General features: G+C 51.1%; 1 protein-coding gene across 1 annotated transcript in view; it reads right to left on the bottom strand.

The window, feature by feature from the left end:
- Nucleotides 1–290: 290 nt before the first annotated feature.
- The window catches only part of LOC140481047 (arf-GAP with Rho-GAP domain, ANK repeat and PH domain-containing protein 1-like), a 181,416-nt gene continuing 163,674 nt past the window's right edge, over nt 291–18,032 (bottom strand). Inside the window, exons 29-34 of the mRNA XM_072576641.1 lie at nt 16,668–16,750; nt 13,232–13,285; nt 12,161–12,224; nt 6,532–6,687; nt 1,700–1,737; nt 291–774 (exon numbers count right to left, since the gene is read on the bottom strand). Of these exons, the coding sequence (XP_072432742.1) occupies nt 1,720–1,737; nt 6,532–6,687; nt 12,161–12,224; nt 13,232–13,285; nt 16,668–16,750 (375 nt within the window). The 3' untranslated portion in view covers nt 291–774; nt 1,700–1,719. The remainder of the gene's footprint in view (nt 775–1,699; nt 1,738–6,531; nt 6,688–12,160; nt 12,225–13,231; nt 13,286–16,667; nt 16,751–18,032) is intronic.

Genomic DNA, 18,032 nt, shown 5'->3' with positions numbered 1-18,032 from the left:
GTGTCTGTGTGGGTTTCCTCCGGGTGCTCCTGTTTCCTCCCACAGTCCAAAGACATGCAGGTTTGGTGAACTGGCCACGTTAAAGTTGCACGTGGGTTGGGGGATGAGCTACTGGGATTGGGAGGGTTACTCTTGGGAGGGCCAGTGTGGACCTGTTGGGCCGAAGAGCCTGGTTCCACACTGTGGGGGCTCTATGATCAAATAGCAGTAGGCTGGGCCCATTTGAAACGATCAGTGGCCGATGCGGCCCCCTCCCCACGCCTCTTTAAAACATCCACAGGACAGCAGAATCAGGAAGAAGATCTGATCCATTTTTATCTCTCTCCCCTCACCCTCTCTCTGCAGCATCTACTCACATTTGTCCGAGTGTGGTACAGACCAGACACCGGAAGCAGATTGGAAGATGAGGAAAACAGGGTTAAATTAAATAAACATTGTCTCAGCAGGTGGAGGGGCTTGGGAAAGGGGGTACAGGTTGTAAAATATGTACAAGCTTCCATTGGACATTCTCTATGCTACAACAGTTTCACACCGATGCACTAAAAGTCTTTAAAACAGCAGGTGATCCTCGGCACCATCCTCTGCTCCCACACCGACGACTGGTTCAGGTGGATTGCTAGTGTCAGTTCTTCAGCTCGACAAGAACCACAAGGAGTGACGCTCAGTGGAAGGGGCTGCTCCTGCCCCTTCTCCTCCACCTCACTCCCTCCTCCCTCGGCTGAACACACCCTCCTATCGGTTTCTCTGCTCTGTAGCTTCCAGCTCCTGAGCTTCCTGTCATAGAAAGACAGCGGATCAGTTAGGATGTGGGCCGCAGCTCACTAGGTGACTCGCCCCTCCCCAAGTGGAACAGCCGTGTCTGCGTGGGTTTCCTCCCACAGTCCGATCTTTTGTAGGTTAGGGTGGATTGGCCGTGGGAAATTGTCCCATAGTGTCCAGGGATGTGTAGGATAGGGTGGACTGGCCGTGCTAAATTGTCCCATAGTGTCCAGGGATGTGTAGGTTAGGGTGGACTGGCCGCGCAAAATTGTCCCATAGTGTCCAGGGATGTGCAGATTAGGGTGGATTGGCCGCGCAAAATTGTCCCATAGTGTCCAGGGATGTGCAGATTAGGGTGGATTGGCCGCGCAAAATTGTCCCATAGTGTCCAGTAGATGTGCAGGTTAGGGTGGATTGGCAATGCTAACTTGTCCCATAGTGCCCAGGGATGTGCAGGTTAGGGTAGGTTAGGGTGGATTAGCCATGCTTAATTGTCCCATCGTGTCCAGGGATGTGCAGATTAGGGTGGATTGGCCATGTTAAATTGTCTATATTGTCCAGGGATGTGTAGGTTAGGGTGGGTTTGCCATGGGGAATTGTCCTATAGTGCCCAAGGATGTGTAGGTTAGGGTGGGTTTGCCATGGGGAATTCAGGGTTACAGGGATAGAGTAAGGGGCGGCTGGGTCTGGGTTGGTTGCCCTTCGGAGGGTCAGTGTGGACTCGATGGGCTGAATAGTAAAGATTCTATGATTCTGTCTGAGCCAAACTTGGGGTCAGTAACTTGGACATGGATCAGGTGTCGGGGATTGGAGTCCTGGGCACACAGTTTAAGGCACGTGTGGGGGTTAGGGGTCAGGAATCCAGGTCAGTCAGGGTCAGGGTCAGGGTCAGGGTCAGGGTCAGGGTCAGGGTAGTACATGTCCCACTTTCTATCCTCACCTTGACTGGAGACCAGGTTCTCACTGCTGCGTAAAGATCTAGAAAACAGCAAATTAGAATTAGACACAAAATCACGAGTGAAGATTTATTGCCTCACTTGCTGCTGTCCTCACCAACGTGACATGTTGTAGAGTCACTGCACTCCTCTGCAATAACCTTCGACAAGGAAGAGGCAAAAACAAACACCAGCCTCTCAGGCCCCCACTCACCCCCCCCCCCCCCCCCCGACCTGAGCAGACACCCCACTGCCCCAGGGGAAAGGGGGAGGGGGATAGGAGAGGCTGGGGGACAACACCCCCTGCAAGTTCCCCTCCCAGCCATTCCCCACTCCCCATTCTGACTTGGAAATATATCCCTGTTCCTTCACTGTCACTGGGTCAAAATCCTGGAATCTCCTCCCTAAGGGACATCGTGGGTCAACCCACAGCACGTGGACTGCAGCGGTTCAAGAAGGCAGCTCACCCCTACCTTCTCAAGGGGGCAACTAGGGACGGGTGATAAATACTGGGCCCAGTCAGCAACACCCACATCACATGATTAAAAAGCAAAAGCCCACTCAATAATCTGGGTGACACGGTGGCTCAGTGGTTAGCACAGCTGCCTCACAGCGCCAGGGACCAGGGTTCGATACCAGCCTCAGGTGACTGTCTGTGTGGGTTTCCTCCGGGTGCTCCGGTTTCCTCCCACAGTCCAAAGATGTGCAGGTCAGGGTGGATTGGCCATGCTCAATTACCCGTAGTGTCCAGGGATGTGTAGGGTAGATGCATTATTCAGGGGTAAATGTAGAGCAGTAGGGGAGTAAGTCTGGGTGGGTTACTCTTCAGAGGGTCAGTGTGGACTTGTTGGGCTGAAGGGCCTGTTTCCACACTGTGGGGATTCTATGATGTAATTCGGGTGTTTGGGTGAGAGATCCAGGGCCCCAGGTCTATTTTTTCGGGAGGGGGGTGTGGTTTCCAACCCCATTGTGGCTGAGAGTGAAATGCAAATTCAATAAAAATCTGGAATTAAAAGCCAGTCGAATGGTTACCATTGACAACTGGTGCAAAAACCCACCCGGCACACTAACACAGGAACAGGAGGAGGCCATTCAGCCCATCGAGCCTGCCCTGCCATTCAATACAATCACGGCTCATCAAAAGCTTCCGTTCTCTCTGCTACCCCAGCCCGAGCACTCTGTGGACCACAGAAAGAAATCTGCCACCTTTTCCTGGTCCAGCCTACACGTGACCCCAGTCTCCGATTAATCTCTTACTGATCTTGGAGATAGCGGAGAGAGCCACCCTGGGGCAATTAGGGATGGAAAACACATGCTGGATTTACCAGCAACACCCACATGGACAAATAACCCCAAAAACCCCACAGGAGGTGCCAGTGACTGTTGACATGGGAGCTCATTAGTGACACTGTGAATTAGATTTAGATTAGATTTCCGACAGTGTGGAAACAGGCCCTTCAGCCCACACTGACCCTCTGAAGAGTAACCCATCCCAGACCCATTTCCCTACATCTAACACTACGGGCAATTTCTCACGGCCACTTCACCTGACCTGCACATCTTTGGACTGTGGGAGGAAACCGGAGCACCCGGAGGAAACCCACGCAGACACGGGGAGAACGTGCAAACTCCACACAGACAGTCGCCCGAGGCTGGAAGTGAACCTGGGTCCCTGGTTCTGTGAGGCAGCAGTGCTAACCACTGAGCCACCGTGCCGCCCTAAAGACTATTCGGCCCATCAATGCTGCTCCACCATTCAATATGATGATGGTGGACCATCCAACTCAATCCCCCTGCTCCTGGTTTCTCCCCAAATCCATTGATCCCTAAGAACTATATCATAGTGTGGAAGCAGGCCATTCAGCCCATTGAGTCCTCTGAAGAGAATCCCATTCCCTCAGCCTATCTCTGTAACCTTGCATTCCCATGACCAATACAGTTAACCTGCACAGCTTTAGACTGGAGCACCCGGAGGAAACCCACGCAGATTGTGTAAACTCCACACCAACCAGTTGCCTGAGGCTGGAATCGAACCTGGGTCCCTGACGCTATGAAGCAGCAGCGCTAACCACCGAGCCACCGAGCCGGCCCGTACACCAATGGGAGTTGATTAGGGACACGGTGAAGTCATACAGCAATCACAAACGTCACTTCCCCACTTAGACATCCTTCAATCAGCACTGGGTGGGTATCTGAAGTGTCATAAATTCAAGGCTATGGGCCAAGTGTGTGAAAGTGCAATGAATGCAGGACACTACTGCAGTTTGACAATACAGACTCAATGGGCTGAAGGGTCTCATCTGTACTGTATTACTGTATGATGAATCAGCACTGGTACAGCTCAGTCATTAATCTTTAACAGGCTTCACCTGTTGAACTAAACAGTGCAGGACCCATCTTACTGTCTTCATCTCAGACCCCATCCCACGTTTGGCCAACTGATTCACATCACCAACTTTGTTCCAAAATTAGAAATTCCTTTGGCAAATGTACAGACCACTCCTTGCTATACATGCAACATCTGCATTCATGTAGCACCTTTAGCTGTGAAAGGCATTCCCAGGTACTTGACGTGAACAATTATCAAAACATATTTACTAACAGAGGTGACTGACCGCTTTACCAAGGAGGAGGAAGTGAGGGCTGCAGATGATGGAGATCAGAGTCCAGAATGTGGTGCTGGAAAAGCACAGCAGGTCAGGCAACGTCTGAGGAGCAGGAGAATCGACGTTTCAGGCATAAGCCCTTCATCTCCTGCTCCTCGGATGCACCACTCTGAGACAGGTTTTAGAAAGTGTGTTAGAGGAGGAAGAGAGGTCACAATAGATCTTAAGATACTGGAGCAAAATTAGGTCATTCAGCCCATTGAGTCTGCTCTGCCATTCAATCATGGCTGAAATGTTTCTTAATCCCATTCTCCCACCTTCTCCCTGTAACCCTTGACCCCCTTAGTAATCAGGAACCTATCTATCTCTGTCTCAAATACACACAGTGATGACCTCCACAGTCCTCTATGGCTGAAGACATTCCTCCTCATCTCAGTTCGAAAGGGTCACCCCTTCACCCTGAGGCTGGGCCCTCAGGCCCTGGTATCTCCTCCTGGTGGAAACATCTTTTCCATGTCCACTCTATCCGGGCCTCTCAGGATTCTGGAACTTTCCATGAGGTTTCCCCTCAACCTTCTAAACTCCAATTAGAGTCATACAGTCATAGAGATGTACAGCATGGAAACAGACCCTTCAGTCCAACCTGTCCATGCCGACCAGATATCCCAACCCAATCTAGTCCCAAATGCCAGCACCCAGCCCATATCCCTCCAAACCCTTCCTATTCATATACCCATCCAAATGCCTCTTAAATGTTGCAATTGTACCAGCCTCCTCCACTTCCTCTGGCAGCTCATTCCATACACGTACCACCCTCTGCGTGAAAAAGTTGTCCCTTAGGTCTCTTTTATATCTTTCCCCTCTCACCCTAAACCTATGCCCTCTAGTTCTGGACTCCCCAACCCCAGGGAAAAGACTTTGTCTATTTATCCTATCAATGCCCCTCCTGATTTTATAAACCTCTATAAGGTCACCCCTCAGCCTCCGACGCTCCAGGGAAAACAGCCCCAGCCTGTTCAGCCTCTCCCTATAGCTCAAATCCTCCAACCCTGGCAACATCCTTGTAAATCTTTTCTGAACCCTTTCAAGTTCACAACATCTTTCCGATCGGAAGGAGACCAGAATTGCACACAAGATTCCAACAGTGGCCTAACCAATGTCTTGTACAGCCTCAACGTGACCTCCCAACTCCTGTACTCAATACTCTGGCCAATGAAGGAAAGCATACCAAACACCTTCTTCAATGTATTGTACAGTTGCAACACGACCTCCCAACGCAGTCTGAAACAGTCCTCCTCAAACCTATTCCCACTATGACCCTATTTCAAGGCTTGAAAATGATGGCCATTCCTCAGTGAGAGAGCAGGGAGCAGGTACTGAGAGGCTCAGGGAGCGGGATACTGTTCTGCTGGGACGGCACCTGTTTTCCTTCAGAGCTCCATCAGATACCACCACCCAACTTCAGGATTACAGCAAACAGGGTCAAAACACCCCCCTTTGTGAGCAGTGCTTCATATTCAGACGCAAGGATCCATCCTCTGAAAACAAAAGGAATCGGCTCAAGCCTCTCATCCTTTTCTTGAAGCACCTTGGAGCGCCTATTGCTACCCATTGTTTTCTCAGCCCGGCCAATCAGAGTTGAGTTGTCAGCCAATCAGCACCCTTCCCCTTTGAGATGGAGATGCTGGTGACGGTTTGAGTCGTGGCATTCTTGTGTTGATCCTGATGAGAGTAAGACATGAGGCTTTGCTCGAGGGTCTCTCCTTTTTCAGTGAGATTGTCCCCAGCTGGGGGTTGGATGAGGGATGGGAAGTTTGGGGTAAACGAGAATTGACGGTGTCTGGGACCTGTGGACATAAGCTGCCCGTTCTATGCCAACCACATCTGCCCAGTGCCTTCAGCGGACGCCAACTGGCTGGGATGACCTTTAGGGTCCCCCCTGGAGAGATCCTCAGTTTGACCACTCATCCTCAAGATAATGGAGAGAGAGCTTCACTTCACGCTGACCCTCGGTCAGTTCCAACACAGTGAGCGGGGCAGGAATGACCGACACAATGTCCAATCCAGCAAAACTAACGTGTGGAACCAGGGTCGGAGGCATCACAGCTCAGTCCTATCACCTGTGCCCTCACTAACCCCCTCAGTAACCACTCCCCCAGCCCCCTGCTCCCACCCCTGCCTGGGTGTACAGGGTAACGTGCTAGTGATGGACATGTTTGACGAGCACTCACTGAGAGAGGGTCAGCAGTAAAGGCAGCCACACTGTTCCTCATTTCACTGGCATTGCCTCGCAGAGGGATCAGGGAGACGTTATTAAACCTGGAGTCTGGAGGTGACCGCGAGGTCCGTGAGCTGGAAGGGTTCATTGGCCACACATTCCCGTCGTGCTGAGGAAAACAAACACAGGGGGGTGGAGGGGGGGGAGAGAGAGAGAGAGAGACAGAGAGACAGACAGAGAAGAGAGGGAGAGCGAGAGAGAGAGACAGACAGACAGAGGAGGGAGAGAGAGGGAAGAGAGACAGAGAGAGAGAGAGATTGAGAGACAGACACAGACAGAGCAGGGAGAGAGGGAGAGAGGGAGAGAGAGAGAGAGAGAGAGAGAGAGAGAGAGAGAGATTAGAAACCCCATCACACACACACCTGGAAACAAGAGCACATGCCCATCTCCCCCACCCCACACCCCCCCCCCCCCCCCCCCCACCCCCCCCCCCCCCCCCCCCCTCCCCCCACCCTGATAACCCCAGAATCCCTCACTGTGTCCATCAGACTATGAGATATAGAAGCTGAGTTAGGCCATTCAGCCCATTGAGTCTAGTCTGCCATGGTTGATATGTTTCTCAACCCCATTCACCCTGTGGCCCTTGACCCCCTTACTAATCAGGAACCTATCTATCTCTGTCTTAAACACACTCAGTGACTTGCCCTCCACAGTCCCCTGTGGTAATGAGTCCCACTGATTCCCCAGCCTCTGGCTGAAGAAATTCCTCCTCATCTCAGTTCTAAAGGGTCACCCCTTCACCCTGAGACTGGGCCCTCGGGTCCTAGTCTCTCCTCCTGGTGGAAACATCTTCTCCACATCCTCTCTATCCAGGCCTCTCAGGATTCTGGAAGTTTCCGTGAGAACCCCCCTCATCCTTCTAAACTCCATCAAGTACAGACCCAGAGTCCCGAATCGTTCCTCATATGACAATCCCTTCATTCCTGGGATCATTCTTGTAAACCTCCTCTGGACCCCCCTCCAAGACCAGCACATCCTTCCTTAGATACGGGGCCCAAAACTGTTCACAAGATTCTGAATGTGGTCTGACCAGAGCCTTATCCAGCCTCAGCAGTACAGCTCTGCTCTTGTATTCCAGCCATCTTGAAGTGAATGCTTACATTGCATCTGCCCTCCTAACTGCCACCTAAACCTGCATGTTCACCTTCAGAGAATCCTGAACTGGGACTCCCAAGTCCCTTTGTGCTTCGGATTTCTGAAGCCTTTCAGTCTTTAGAAAATAGTCTGCACCTCTATTCTTCCTACCAAAGGGCATAACCTCTCCCTTTCCCACATTGTATTCCATCTGCCACTTCCTTTCCCACTCTCTCAGCCTGTCCAAGACCTTCTGTAGCCTCCCCACTTCCTCACCACTATCTGTCCCTCCACCTATCCTTGTGTCATCTATAAACTGAGCAACAGTGCCCTCAGTTCCTCCGTCCAGACTGTTAATGTATAATGTGAATAGTTATGGTCCCAATACAGACCCCTGCAGAACTCCACCAGTCACTGGCTGCCATTCTGAAACAGACCCCTTTATCCTCACTGTCTGCCTCCTGCCAGTCAGCTAATCCTGTATCCAGGCCAGTATCTTGCCCCGAACACATTGGGCTCTTCCTTATTTTGCAGCCTCCTGTGTGGCACCTTGTCAAAGACCTTCTGGAAATCCAAATAGATCACATCCACTGGGTCTCCTTTCTCTAACTTGCTCATTTCCTCCTCGAAATATTCAAACAGATTTGTCAGGCATGACCCTCTCCTTGATGAAGCCGTGCTGACTCAGCCCTATGTTACCCTGCACTTCCACGTACTCTGCAATCTCATACGTAATAATGGATGCTAAAACCTTCCCAATGACTGAGGTCAGACTGACCAGCCGATAGTCTCCTGTCTTCTACCTCCCTCCCTTCTTACACAGGGGTGTTACATTAACCACCTTCCAGTTCTCTGGGACTCTCCCTGACTCCAGTGATTCCTGACAGATCACCACCAATGCCTCTGTTACCTTCTTCTCGAATCTTCAATATTACAAACCAGATTACTCGCATATTTCATCCCCCCCCTCCCCCGATTGGTTTATCACGACCCTCTGCTGGTTTCTGCTGGTTTTCCCAATCCGCTCCTTCCCATTAATCTGCACCACATTGTCCACTTTTCCTTTGTCTTTAAGCTGTCCCTGAATTCCCTGGCCAGCCAGGGTCGGCTCCTCCTCCCCCGAGGTGTGTTTCTTCCTCCTTGGGATGGGTTTCAGCTGTGCCTTCCAAGGATGAGGCGTGAAGACTCCGTTAGGATAAGTTAGCCAGAAACAATCTAAAGAGAGGGCTAAGAGGAGCCAGGAGGGGACATGAGAAGTTGTTGGCGGATAGGATCAGGGAAAACCCTAAGGCCTTCTGTAGGTAGATCAGGAATAAAAGAATGACTAGAGTAAGAGTAGGGTCAATCAAAGACAGTAGTGGAATTGTGTGTGGAACCTGAGGACATAGGGCAAGTGTTTAATGAATACTTTTCATCAGTATTCACATTGGAAAAGGGCAATGTTAGTGAGAATACGGAGATACAGGCGACAGGATTAGATGGGACTGAGGTTGACAAAGAAGAGGTTTTAGCAACTTTGGAGATCTGAAAATAGATAAGACCCCTGGGATTTATCCTCGGATTCTCTGGGAAGCCAGGGAGATTGCAGAGCCTTTGATCTTTATGTCATTGTTGTCAACAGGAGTAGTGCCAGAAGACTGGAGGATAGCAAATGCTGTTCCCTTGTTTACAAAGGGGAGTCAGGACAACCCTGGTAATTATAGACCAGTGAACCTTCCTTCGGGTGTGGGTTAGGTGTTGGAATAGATCATAAGAGATAGGATTTATAATCATCAGGAAAGGAATAATTGGATTAGAGATAGTCAACACAGTTTTGTGAAGGGTAGGTCATGCCTCACAAATCTTATTGAGTCCTTCGGGAAGGTGACAAAACAGGTAGATGAAGGTAATCTGTTGATGTGGTGGATACGGACTTCAGTAAGGTGTTTGATAAGGTTCCACACAATAGACTATTGCAGAAAATATGAAGTTTGGGGATTGAAGGAGGTTTAGCTGTTTGAATCAGGAATTGGCTCACTGAAAGAAGACAGAGGGTGGTGGCTGATGGGAAATGTCCGTCCTGGAGCTCAGTTACTAGTGGTGTGTCGTAAGGATCTGTTCTGGGCCACTGCTGTTTGTCATTTTATAAATTATCTGGATGTGGACGTAGACGGATGGGTTAATAAATCTGGGATTGACACTAATGTAGGCAGAGTTGTGGATAGTGCCGAAGATGTTGTGGGTTACAGAGGGACATAGATAAGATGCAAAGCTGGGCTGAGAAGTGGCAAATGGAGTTTAATTCAGAAAAGTGTGAGGTAGCTCACTTCAGAAGAAGTAACAGGAATACAAAGTACTGGGCTAATGGTAAAATTCTTGGCGTGGGTGTTGATGAACAGAGAGATCTCAGTGTCCTGGTGCATAAAATCCTTGAAAGTTGCCACCCAGGTTGATAGGGTTGTTAAGAAGACATATGGTGTGTTGGCATTTATTGGTAGGGGGATTGAGTTTCGGAGCCATGAGATCATGCTTCAGCTGTACAAGACACTGGTATGGCTGCACCTGGAGTATTGTGTACGGTTCTGGTCACTGCATTATAGGAAGGATGTGGAAGCTTTGGAAAGGGTTCAGAGGAGATTTACTAGGATGTTGCCTGGTCTGGAGGGAAGGTCTTATGGGGAAAGGCTGAGGGCCTTGAGGCTGTTTTCATTGGAGAAAAGAAGGTTGAGAGGTGACTTAACAGAGACATACAAGATAATCAGAGGGTTAGATAGGGTGGACAGGGAGAGCCTTTTTCCTCAGATGGTGAGGGGACATAGCTTTAAATTGAGGGGTAATAGATATAGGACAGATGTCAGAGGTAGTTTCTTTACTCAGAGAGCAGTAGGGATGTGGAACGCACTGCCTGCAACGGTAGTAGACTCACCAACTTTAAGGGCTTTTAAATGGACAGTGGACATACTTATGGATAATAATGGAATAGTGTAGGTTAGATGGGCAGCAGATTAATTTCTCAGGTCGGTGCAACATCACAGGCTGAAGCACCTATACTGCGCTGTAATATTCTATGGTCTATGGTCTAAACTCCTGCCGTTGCTGTTCCACCACCTTCCCCCTCGCTGGGCTCCCCTTCCAATCAATTCTGGCCAGCTCCTCCCTCACGTCGTTCCCTTTACCCAATTGTAATTCCGTTCCCTCTGATTCCAGCTTCTCCCTCTCAAACTGCAGGGTGAATGTGGTCATATTATGGTCACTGCCCCCTTGGAGAGGGGGGGTTCCTTCACCTTAAGCTCCCTAATCAGGTCTGTCTCATTACACATCACCAAATCCAGACCTGCCTGTTCCTTCAGGAATCAACCACAAGCTGCTCCAAAAAAATCCATCTCATAGACATTCCACAAATTCCTTTCCTTATGATCTGCTCCCACCCTGATTTTCCGGGCCCCCTGCATATTGAAGTCCCTCAGGATTATTGTAATAGTGTCTTTCTGACCTGCCTTTTCTAACTGTGGGTTTATTATCGATCCCACACCCTGACCACAGCTCGGGGGGGGGGGGTCCTGTGTATAACTCCCATCAGGGGCTTTTTCCTTTTGCAGTTCCTCAGCTCGACCCACACAGATACGACACCTTCCAACGCGGTCACTTTGTGCTATTGATCTACCTTCACGTCTTACTCACAAGGGAACCCCTCCCCCCTGCCCATCCCCCTGACCTTCCAATTCGACATGTATCCCATAGTTAGCCACTGACCGGCTCTTCCTGATGTTAGAATCCTGACCCCCTCCATATTCTGAGCAATGGCAGGTTCGAGAAACTTTAATAACCTCTGACAGCCCCACCCCCCCAACTCCCATTCTTCTGCCCTGTCCTGCTCCAGCTCCCCCCCCACCCCTGCACTCACTCCCTCTATCCCCCACACTCACTCCCTCTACCCTCTGCACTCACTCGCTCCAGCCCCCCGCACTCACTCCCTATACTCCTCACACTCACTCCTTTTACCCCCTACCCCCACACTCACTCCCTCTACTCCCTGCACTCACTCCCTCAGCACTGACCGTCCGACAGTGCGGCACTCCCTCAGCACTGACACTCTGACAGTGCGGCACTCCCTCAGCACTGACCCTCCGACAGTGCGGCACTCCCTCAGTACTGACCCTCCGACAGTGCAGCACTCCCTCAGCACTGACCCTCCGACAGTGCGGCACTCCCTCAGCACTGACCCTCCGACAGTGCAGCACTCCATCGTTTCAATAATGTCCTTCAGTCTGACCCACATGTGACTCCAGACCCACACAGTGGGATTAACCCTTCACTGCCCTGTGAAGTGCCCCAGTAAATGCTTCAATAATGTGGGTCATGACAAGGTTCTTTGAGGTCTCCCCATTGACACCCACACCTCCAGAGCAGCACAATGTCAATGCATCAAAACTGGGTCAGGTTGGGGAACGAGACAAAGAGGTGGAGGACACACAACTGGCATTGCCTTCCTTACGTTCACAACTTGAATGTAAATTTAAAGAAATTACCTGGATATACAGGAAGGTCGCAAACCACTCTCGCTGCTCCATCTGAGTATCACAGCACACATACCTAAACCAAAACCAACACACAACACCTGTACATGGGATCCAACTCATCAGGCCATACCCAGCACCAGCATGGGGTTAGATACAGAGTAAAGCTCCCTCTATACTGTCCCCATCAAACATTCCCAGGGACAGGGACAGCACGGGGTTAGATACAAGTAAAGCTCCCTCGACACTGTCGCCTCCATCAAACACTCCCAAGACAGGGACAGCACGGGGTTAGATACAGAGTAAAGCTCCCTCTATACTGTCCCCATCAAACACTCCCAGGGACAGGGATAGCACGGGGTTAGATACAGAGTAAAGCTCCCTCTATACTGTCCCCATCAAACATTCCCAGGGACAGGGATAGCACGGGGTTAGATACAGAGTAAAGCTCCCTCTATACGGTCCCCATCAAACATTCCCAGGGACAGGGATAGCACGGGGTTAGATACAGTGTAAAGCTTTCTCTACACTGTCTCCATCAAACACTCCCAGGACAGAGACAGCACGGGGTTAGATACAGAGTAAAGCTGAATTGCTTGACTGACTGGAATCTAATCAGTAGGTTTCAGGTTGGTTTAAACATAGACTAACAGACACCCAGGATTGAGTTACATTCTCGAATGTAATTGAGGAGCACAGCTGTGCCTGGAGACTAACGCAGACATGGAGAAATCTTGGAACCCCAGCAATTATCCCTGGAATCCCAGCAATTATCCCCCAGAATCCCAGCAAATATCCTGGAATCCCAGCAATTACCCCCCGGAATCCCAGCAATTATCCCCAGGAATTAACCCTGGAATTACCCCCCGGAATTCCCAGGAATTACCTCCCAGAATCCCAGGAATTAACCCTGGAATCACTCCCCAGAATCCCAGCAATAACCCCCCAGAATCCCAGCAATTAACCCTGGAATCCCAGGAATTACTCCCGGAATCCCCAGGAATTACCCCTCGGAATCCCAGGAATTACCCCCCCCCCCGGAATCCCCAGGAATTACCCCCCAGAGTCCCCCGGAATACTCACCAATGCTGCTTCTCGTGTTTTTCCTTGTTTTCATAAACAATGGTGAACCCCCAACTGGAACAGAGAACACACAGTTTATTGTCAGATATTGTCCACCACCACCAGCTGTCACGGCAACATGTGGCTCTATCAATCAACGTATTCTCCGTGGAAGATCAGGCTCACAGCATCTACATCAATATATAGGAACACCACCCCCTGCACGTTCCCCTCCAAGCCCCTCCCCAACCTGACTTGGAAATATATCACCGTTCCTTCACTGTCACTGGGTCACAATCCTGGAATTCCCTCCCCAGGGACATTATGGGTCTACCCACAGCACATGGACTGCAGTGGTTCAAGGAGACAGCTCACCCCCCACCTTCTCAGGGGGCAACTAGGGACAGGCAACAAATGCTGGGCCCAGCCAGTGACACCCACACCCCGTAAGTGAATAAAGTTCATGGCTGATTTGATAATCCTCAACTCCCCTTTCCTGCCTTTTCCCCATAACCCTCGATTCCCTTCCCAATTAAAAATCTCTCTCTTGGCCTTGAAGATCCTCAGTGACCCAGCCTCGACAGTCCTCCGTGGTAAAGGATTCCCCAGATTCACTCCCCGCGGAGAGAAGAAATTCCTCCCTGTCTTTGTTGTAACCAACCCCTTATGGTGAGTTGATGCCCTCTGGTCCTAGACTCTCCCACCAGGGGAAACAACCGCTCCACATCTCCCCTGTCAAGTCCCTGAAGAATCAAGAAGGTCACCTCTCATTTTTCTAAATTCCAACGAGTACAGGCCCAACCTGTTCACCCTCTCCCCATCAGACAGTCCCTCCATCCCCAGGATCGGCTGAGTGAACCTTCCCGAGACTGTCTCCAATGCCAGGATGTCTCTCATTAGACACAGGGCCCAAAACCATTCACAGTATTCCAGCTGGGGTCTGACCCGTGCCTTAATAACTTTAGTAAAACCTTCCTTCTTTTATCTTCCATTCCCTTGGTACTAAAGGCCAACAGTCCCTATGCCTTCCCTATTACCCACTGAGCTTGGATGCTAGCTGTATTTAACACGAGGATTCCCATATCACCCAATAATACAGGTTCACGCAGTCTTCCGCCAATTTAATAATATTCTGTTTTTCATAATCTTAACATTCCATAATCTTAATAAATTATTACATAATCATTTCCCCACATTATATTCCATCTTATTTTAGCCAAATCACTTAATCTATGCATCTCCCTCTGCAGACTCCATCAGTCTCCTAACTGGCCTTCCCACCTATTTTGGCTTCATCCACCAACGTGCCTGTAATACATTCACTTTCCCCATCCAAGTCATTAATATACAGTAGATTGTTCAGAATTGCAGCCCCAGCAGTGATCCCTGGGGCACACAAGATACAGGGTGCCCTCCTTTCAATGCTCCCTGCCCCCCCCCGAATCCCGACTTTGTCTTGTTCACCAATCCCCTCCCCACACTCACACACCATCACCTCCTCTTTATTACAGAGTCTCATGTGTGATCAGAAGGATATGACGAAGCTGCAGAGGGTTCAGAAGAGAATTATCACGATGTCACTGGGTACGGAGGGTTTGAGGTATAAAGAAAGGCTGGGATGGGCTGGGATCTTTTTCACTGGAGCGTGGGGCGTTGAGAGGCAACCTGATAGAGGTTTATAAAGTTATGAGGCATATAGATAGAGTTAATGGTAGGTGTCTTTTCCCTAGGATGGGGGATTTCAAGACTGGGGACACACTTTTAAGGTGAGAGCAGAGAGTTTTAAAAAGACATGAGGGGCAAATGTTTTATACACAGGGTGGTTCGTGTGTGGGAGTGTTTGATGGGGACAGTGTAGAGGGAGCTTTACTCCGTATCAGACACAGTTGAACATGTGAACTGAGCACTATGTCTCCTGGTAATGCTGAGCTATCCCAGCACTGACCCCCGGAGTTGGTCTGGAGTCTGTCCCTGACTCAGGCCGAACTTCCTGAGGAAGTGGGGGATGTGGGTACAATTACAACGCTTAAAAGACATTTGGATGGATACATGAAGAGGAAAGGTTTGGAGGGATATGGGCCAGGAGCAGGCAGGTAGGACTAGTTTAGTTTGGGATTATGGTCGGCATGACTGGTTGGACCGAAGGGTCAGCTTCCATACTGTATGGCTCTAAGTGGTATGATATTTAAGGGCGGCACGGTGGGTCTGTGGTTAGCACTGCTGCCTCACAGCACCAGAGACCTGGGTTCAATTCTGGCCTTGGAGTTTGCACATTCTCCCCGTGTCTGCATGGGTTTCTTCCGGGTGCTCCGGTTTCCTTCCATGGTCACAAAGATGTGCAGGTCAGGGTGGATTGGCCGTGCTAAATTGCCCGTAGTGTTCAGGGATGTGTGGGTTAGGTGGGTTAGCCATGGGAAATGCAGTGTGATGGGGAGGGGAGTGAATGTGGTTGGGATACTCTTGGACGATCGGTGTGGACTCAATGGGTCGAGTGTAGAGACTCTGTGTGGGCGGCACGGTGGCACAGTGGTTAGCACTGCTGCCTCACAGCGCCAGAGACCCGGGTTCAATTCCCGCCTCAGGCGACTGTCTGTGTGGAGTTTGCACATTCTCCCCGTGTCTGCGTGGGTTTCCTCCGGGTGCTCCGGTTTCCTCCCACAGTCCAAAGATGTGCAGGTGAATTGGCCATGTTAAATTGTCCGTAGTGTAGGTAAGGGGTAGATATAGGGGTATGGGTGGGTTGCGCTTCGGCGGGGCGGTGTGGACTTGTTGGGCCGAAGGGCCTGTTTCCACACTGTAAGTAATCTATATGAAACATTTTTTGAAAACCCATGGTTTCCCTTTCATCTCACCCATTTGTTCCTTCCTCAGCGAGTTCTAGTCAAAATGTCAGCCATCATTTCCCCTTTATGAAGCCTCAGGGACTCTGCTTGGTTATGTTATGTTAAAAATCACACAACACCAGGTTATAGTCCAACAGGTTTATTTGGAAGCACACTACCTTTCGGAGCGCTGCTCCTTCATCAGGTGGGTGTGGAAAAAGGAGCGACACTCCGAAAGCTAGTGCTTCCAATTAAACCTGTTGGACTCCAACTTAATAGTTTGTGATTTTTAACTTTGTCCACCCCAGTCCAACACCGGCACCTCTACTTTGTGATTATGTTACATATTTCTAAATGTCCTGTTATTGTGTCCTTTATGATAGATCAGCAGATGGTGACATCGGAATTCTGTAGAAATCCTGCGTAAGAAGCTAACGCAATGACATCACTTCGGGTTGGAACTCAGACACATACGTGACTCCAAACCGACAGTAAAGCGTTTGACCATTAACTGCCCCGAAGCAGCTGGGCGAGCCGCAGAGTCCGGCAAGGGGGGCAAATAGGGACGGTCAGGTACCAGCCTTGTGAGTGAGGCCCACACCCTGTGAAAGAGTTAACGGCAACATTTCCCTTACCATGTTGGTGGTTTCAGTTTCTTCTTGACTCCAAGATAGATTTTCAAACTCTTCACTGGCCACTCCTTCTCAGGTTTATTGCTCTGTTACAAAACAAACCCCCCCCGTTAGAGCACAGCAAGGAGAAACTAACACGCCAGCTCTCGCCCACTGTACAGGGAGATTTACTCTGTATCTAACCCCGTGCTGTCCCTGTCCCTGGGAGTGTTTGATGGTGACAGTGTTGAGGGAGCTTTACTCTGTATCTAACCCCGTGCTGTCCCTGTCCCTGGGAGTGTTTGATGGTGACAGTGTAGAGGGAGCTTTACTCTGTATCTAACCCCGTGCTGTCCCTTGTCCCTGGGAGTGTTTGATGGTGACAGTGTAGAGGGAGCTTTACTCTGTATCAGACACAGTTGAACATGTGAACTGAGCACTACGTCTCCTGGTACTGCTGAGCTGTCCCAGCACTGACCCCGGAGTTGGTCTGGAGTCTGTCCCTGACTCAGGAAAAGGTTCTCACTCTGATATGATTGGCTGAAAAGCAGAGAGATACATTGGACTCAATGGGCCGAAGGGCCTGGGTCAATGTTGAGGATGTCTACACAGAATGACCAAGTCCCGGGAGACAATTCCTGATGAGGGGGGTCCCTGAGTCTTGGAGCGGGACCAAACCACCCCAGGGGACTGGACACTGACCGGCCCCTCCCCACCCCCCACCCCCAGGGGCCTGGACACTGACCGGTCCCTCCCCACTCCACACCCCCCCGGGGCCTGGACACTGACCGGCCCCTCCCCACCCCCACTCCCAGGGGCCTGGACACTGACCGGTCCCCTCCCCACTCCCCACCCCCAGGGGCCTGGACACTGACCGGTCCCTCCCCACCCCCAGGGGCCTGGACACTGACCGGTCCCTCCCCACCCCCAGGGGCCTGGACACTGACCGGTCCCTCCCCACCCCCACCCCCAGGGGCCCTGGACACTGACCGGTCCTCTACCTCCACCCCCCAGGGGACTGGACACTGACCGGTCTCTCCCCACACCCACCCCCAGGGGCCTGGACACTGACCGGTCCCTCCCCACTCCCACACCCCCCCGGGGCCTGGACACTGACCGGTCCCTCCCCACTCCCAGGGGCCTGGACACTGACCGGTCCCTCCCCACCCCCCGGGGCCTGGACACTGACCGGTCCCTCCCCACTCCCACACCCCCCCCGGGCCTGGACACTGACCGGTCCCTCCCCACTCCCACACCCCCCCCGGGGCCTGGACACTGACGGTCCCCTCCCCACTCCCCACCACCCCAGGGGCCTGGACACTGACCGGTCCCTCCCCCACTCCCACAACCCCCCGGGGCCTGGACACTGACCGGTTCCCTCCCCACTCC

Source organism: Chiloscyllium punctatum, chromosome 9 (genome assembly GCF_047496795.1).
Source record: "Chiloscyllium punctatum isolate Juve2018m chromosome 9, sChiPun1.3, whole genome shotgun sequence".
NCBI lineage: Eukaryota > Metazoa > Chordata > Chondrichthyes > Orectolobiformes > Hemiscylliidae > Chiloscyllium > Chiloscyllium punctatum.
Note: the sequence above shows the minus strand (reverse complement) of the source record. Positions and strands in the feature narration are given on the sequence as shown.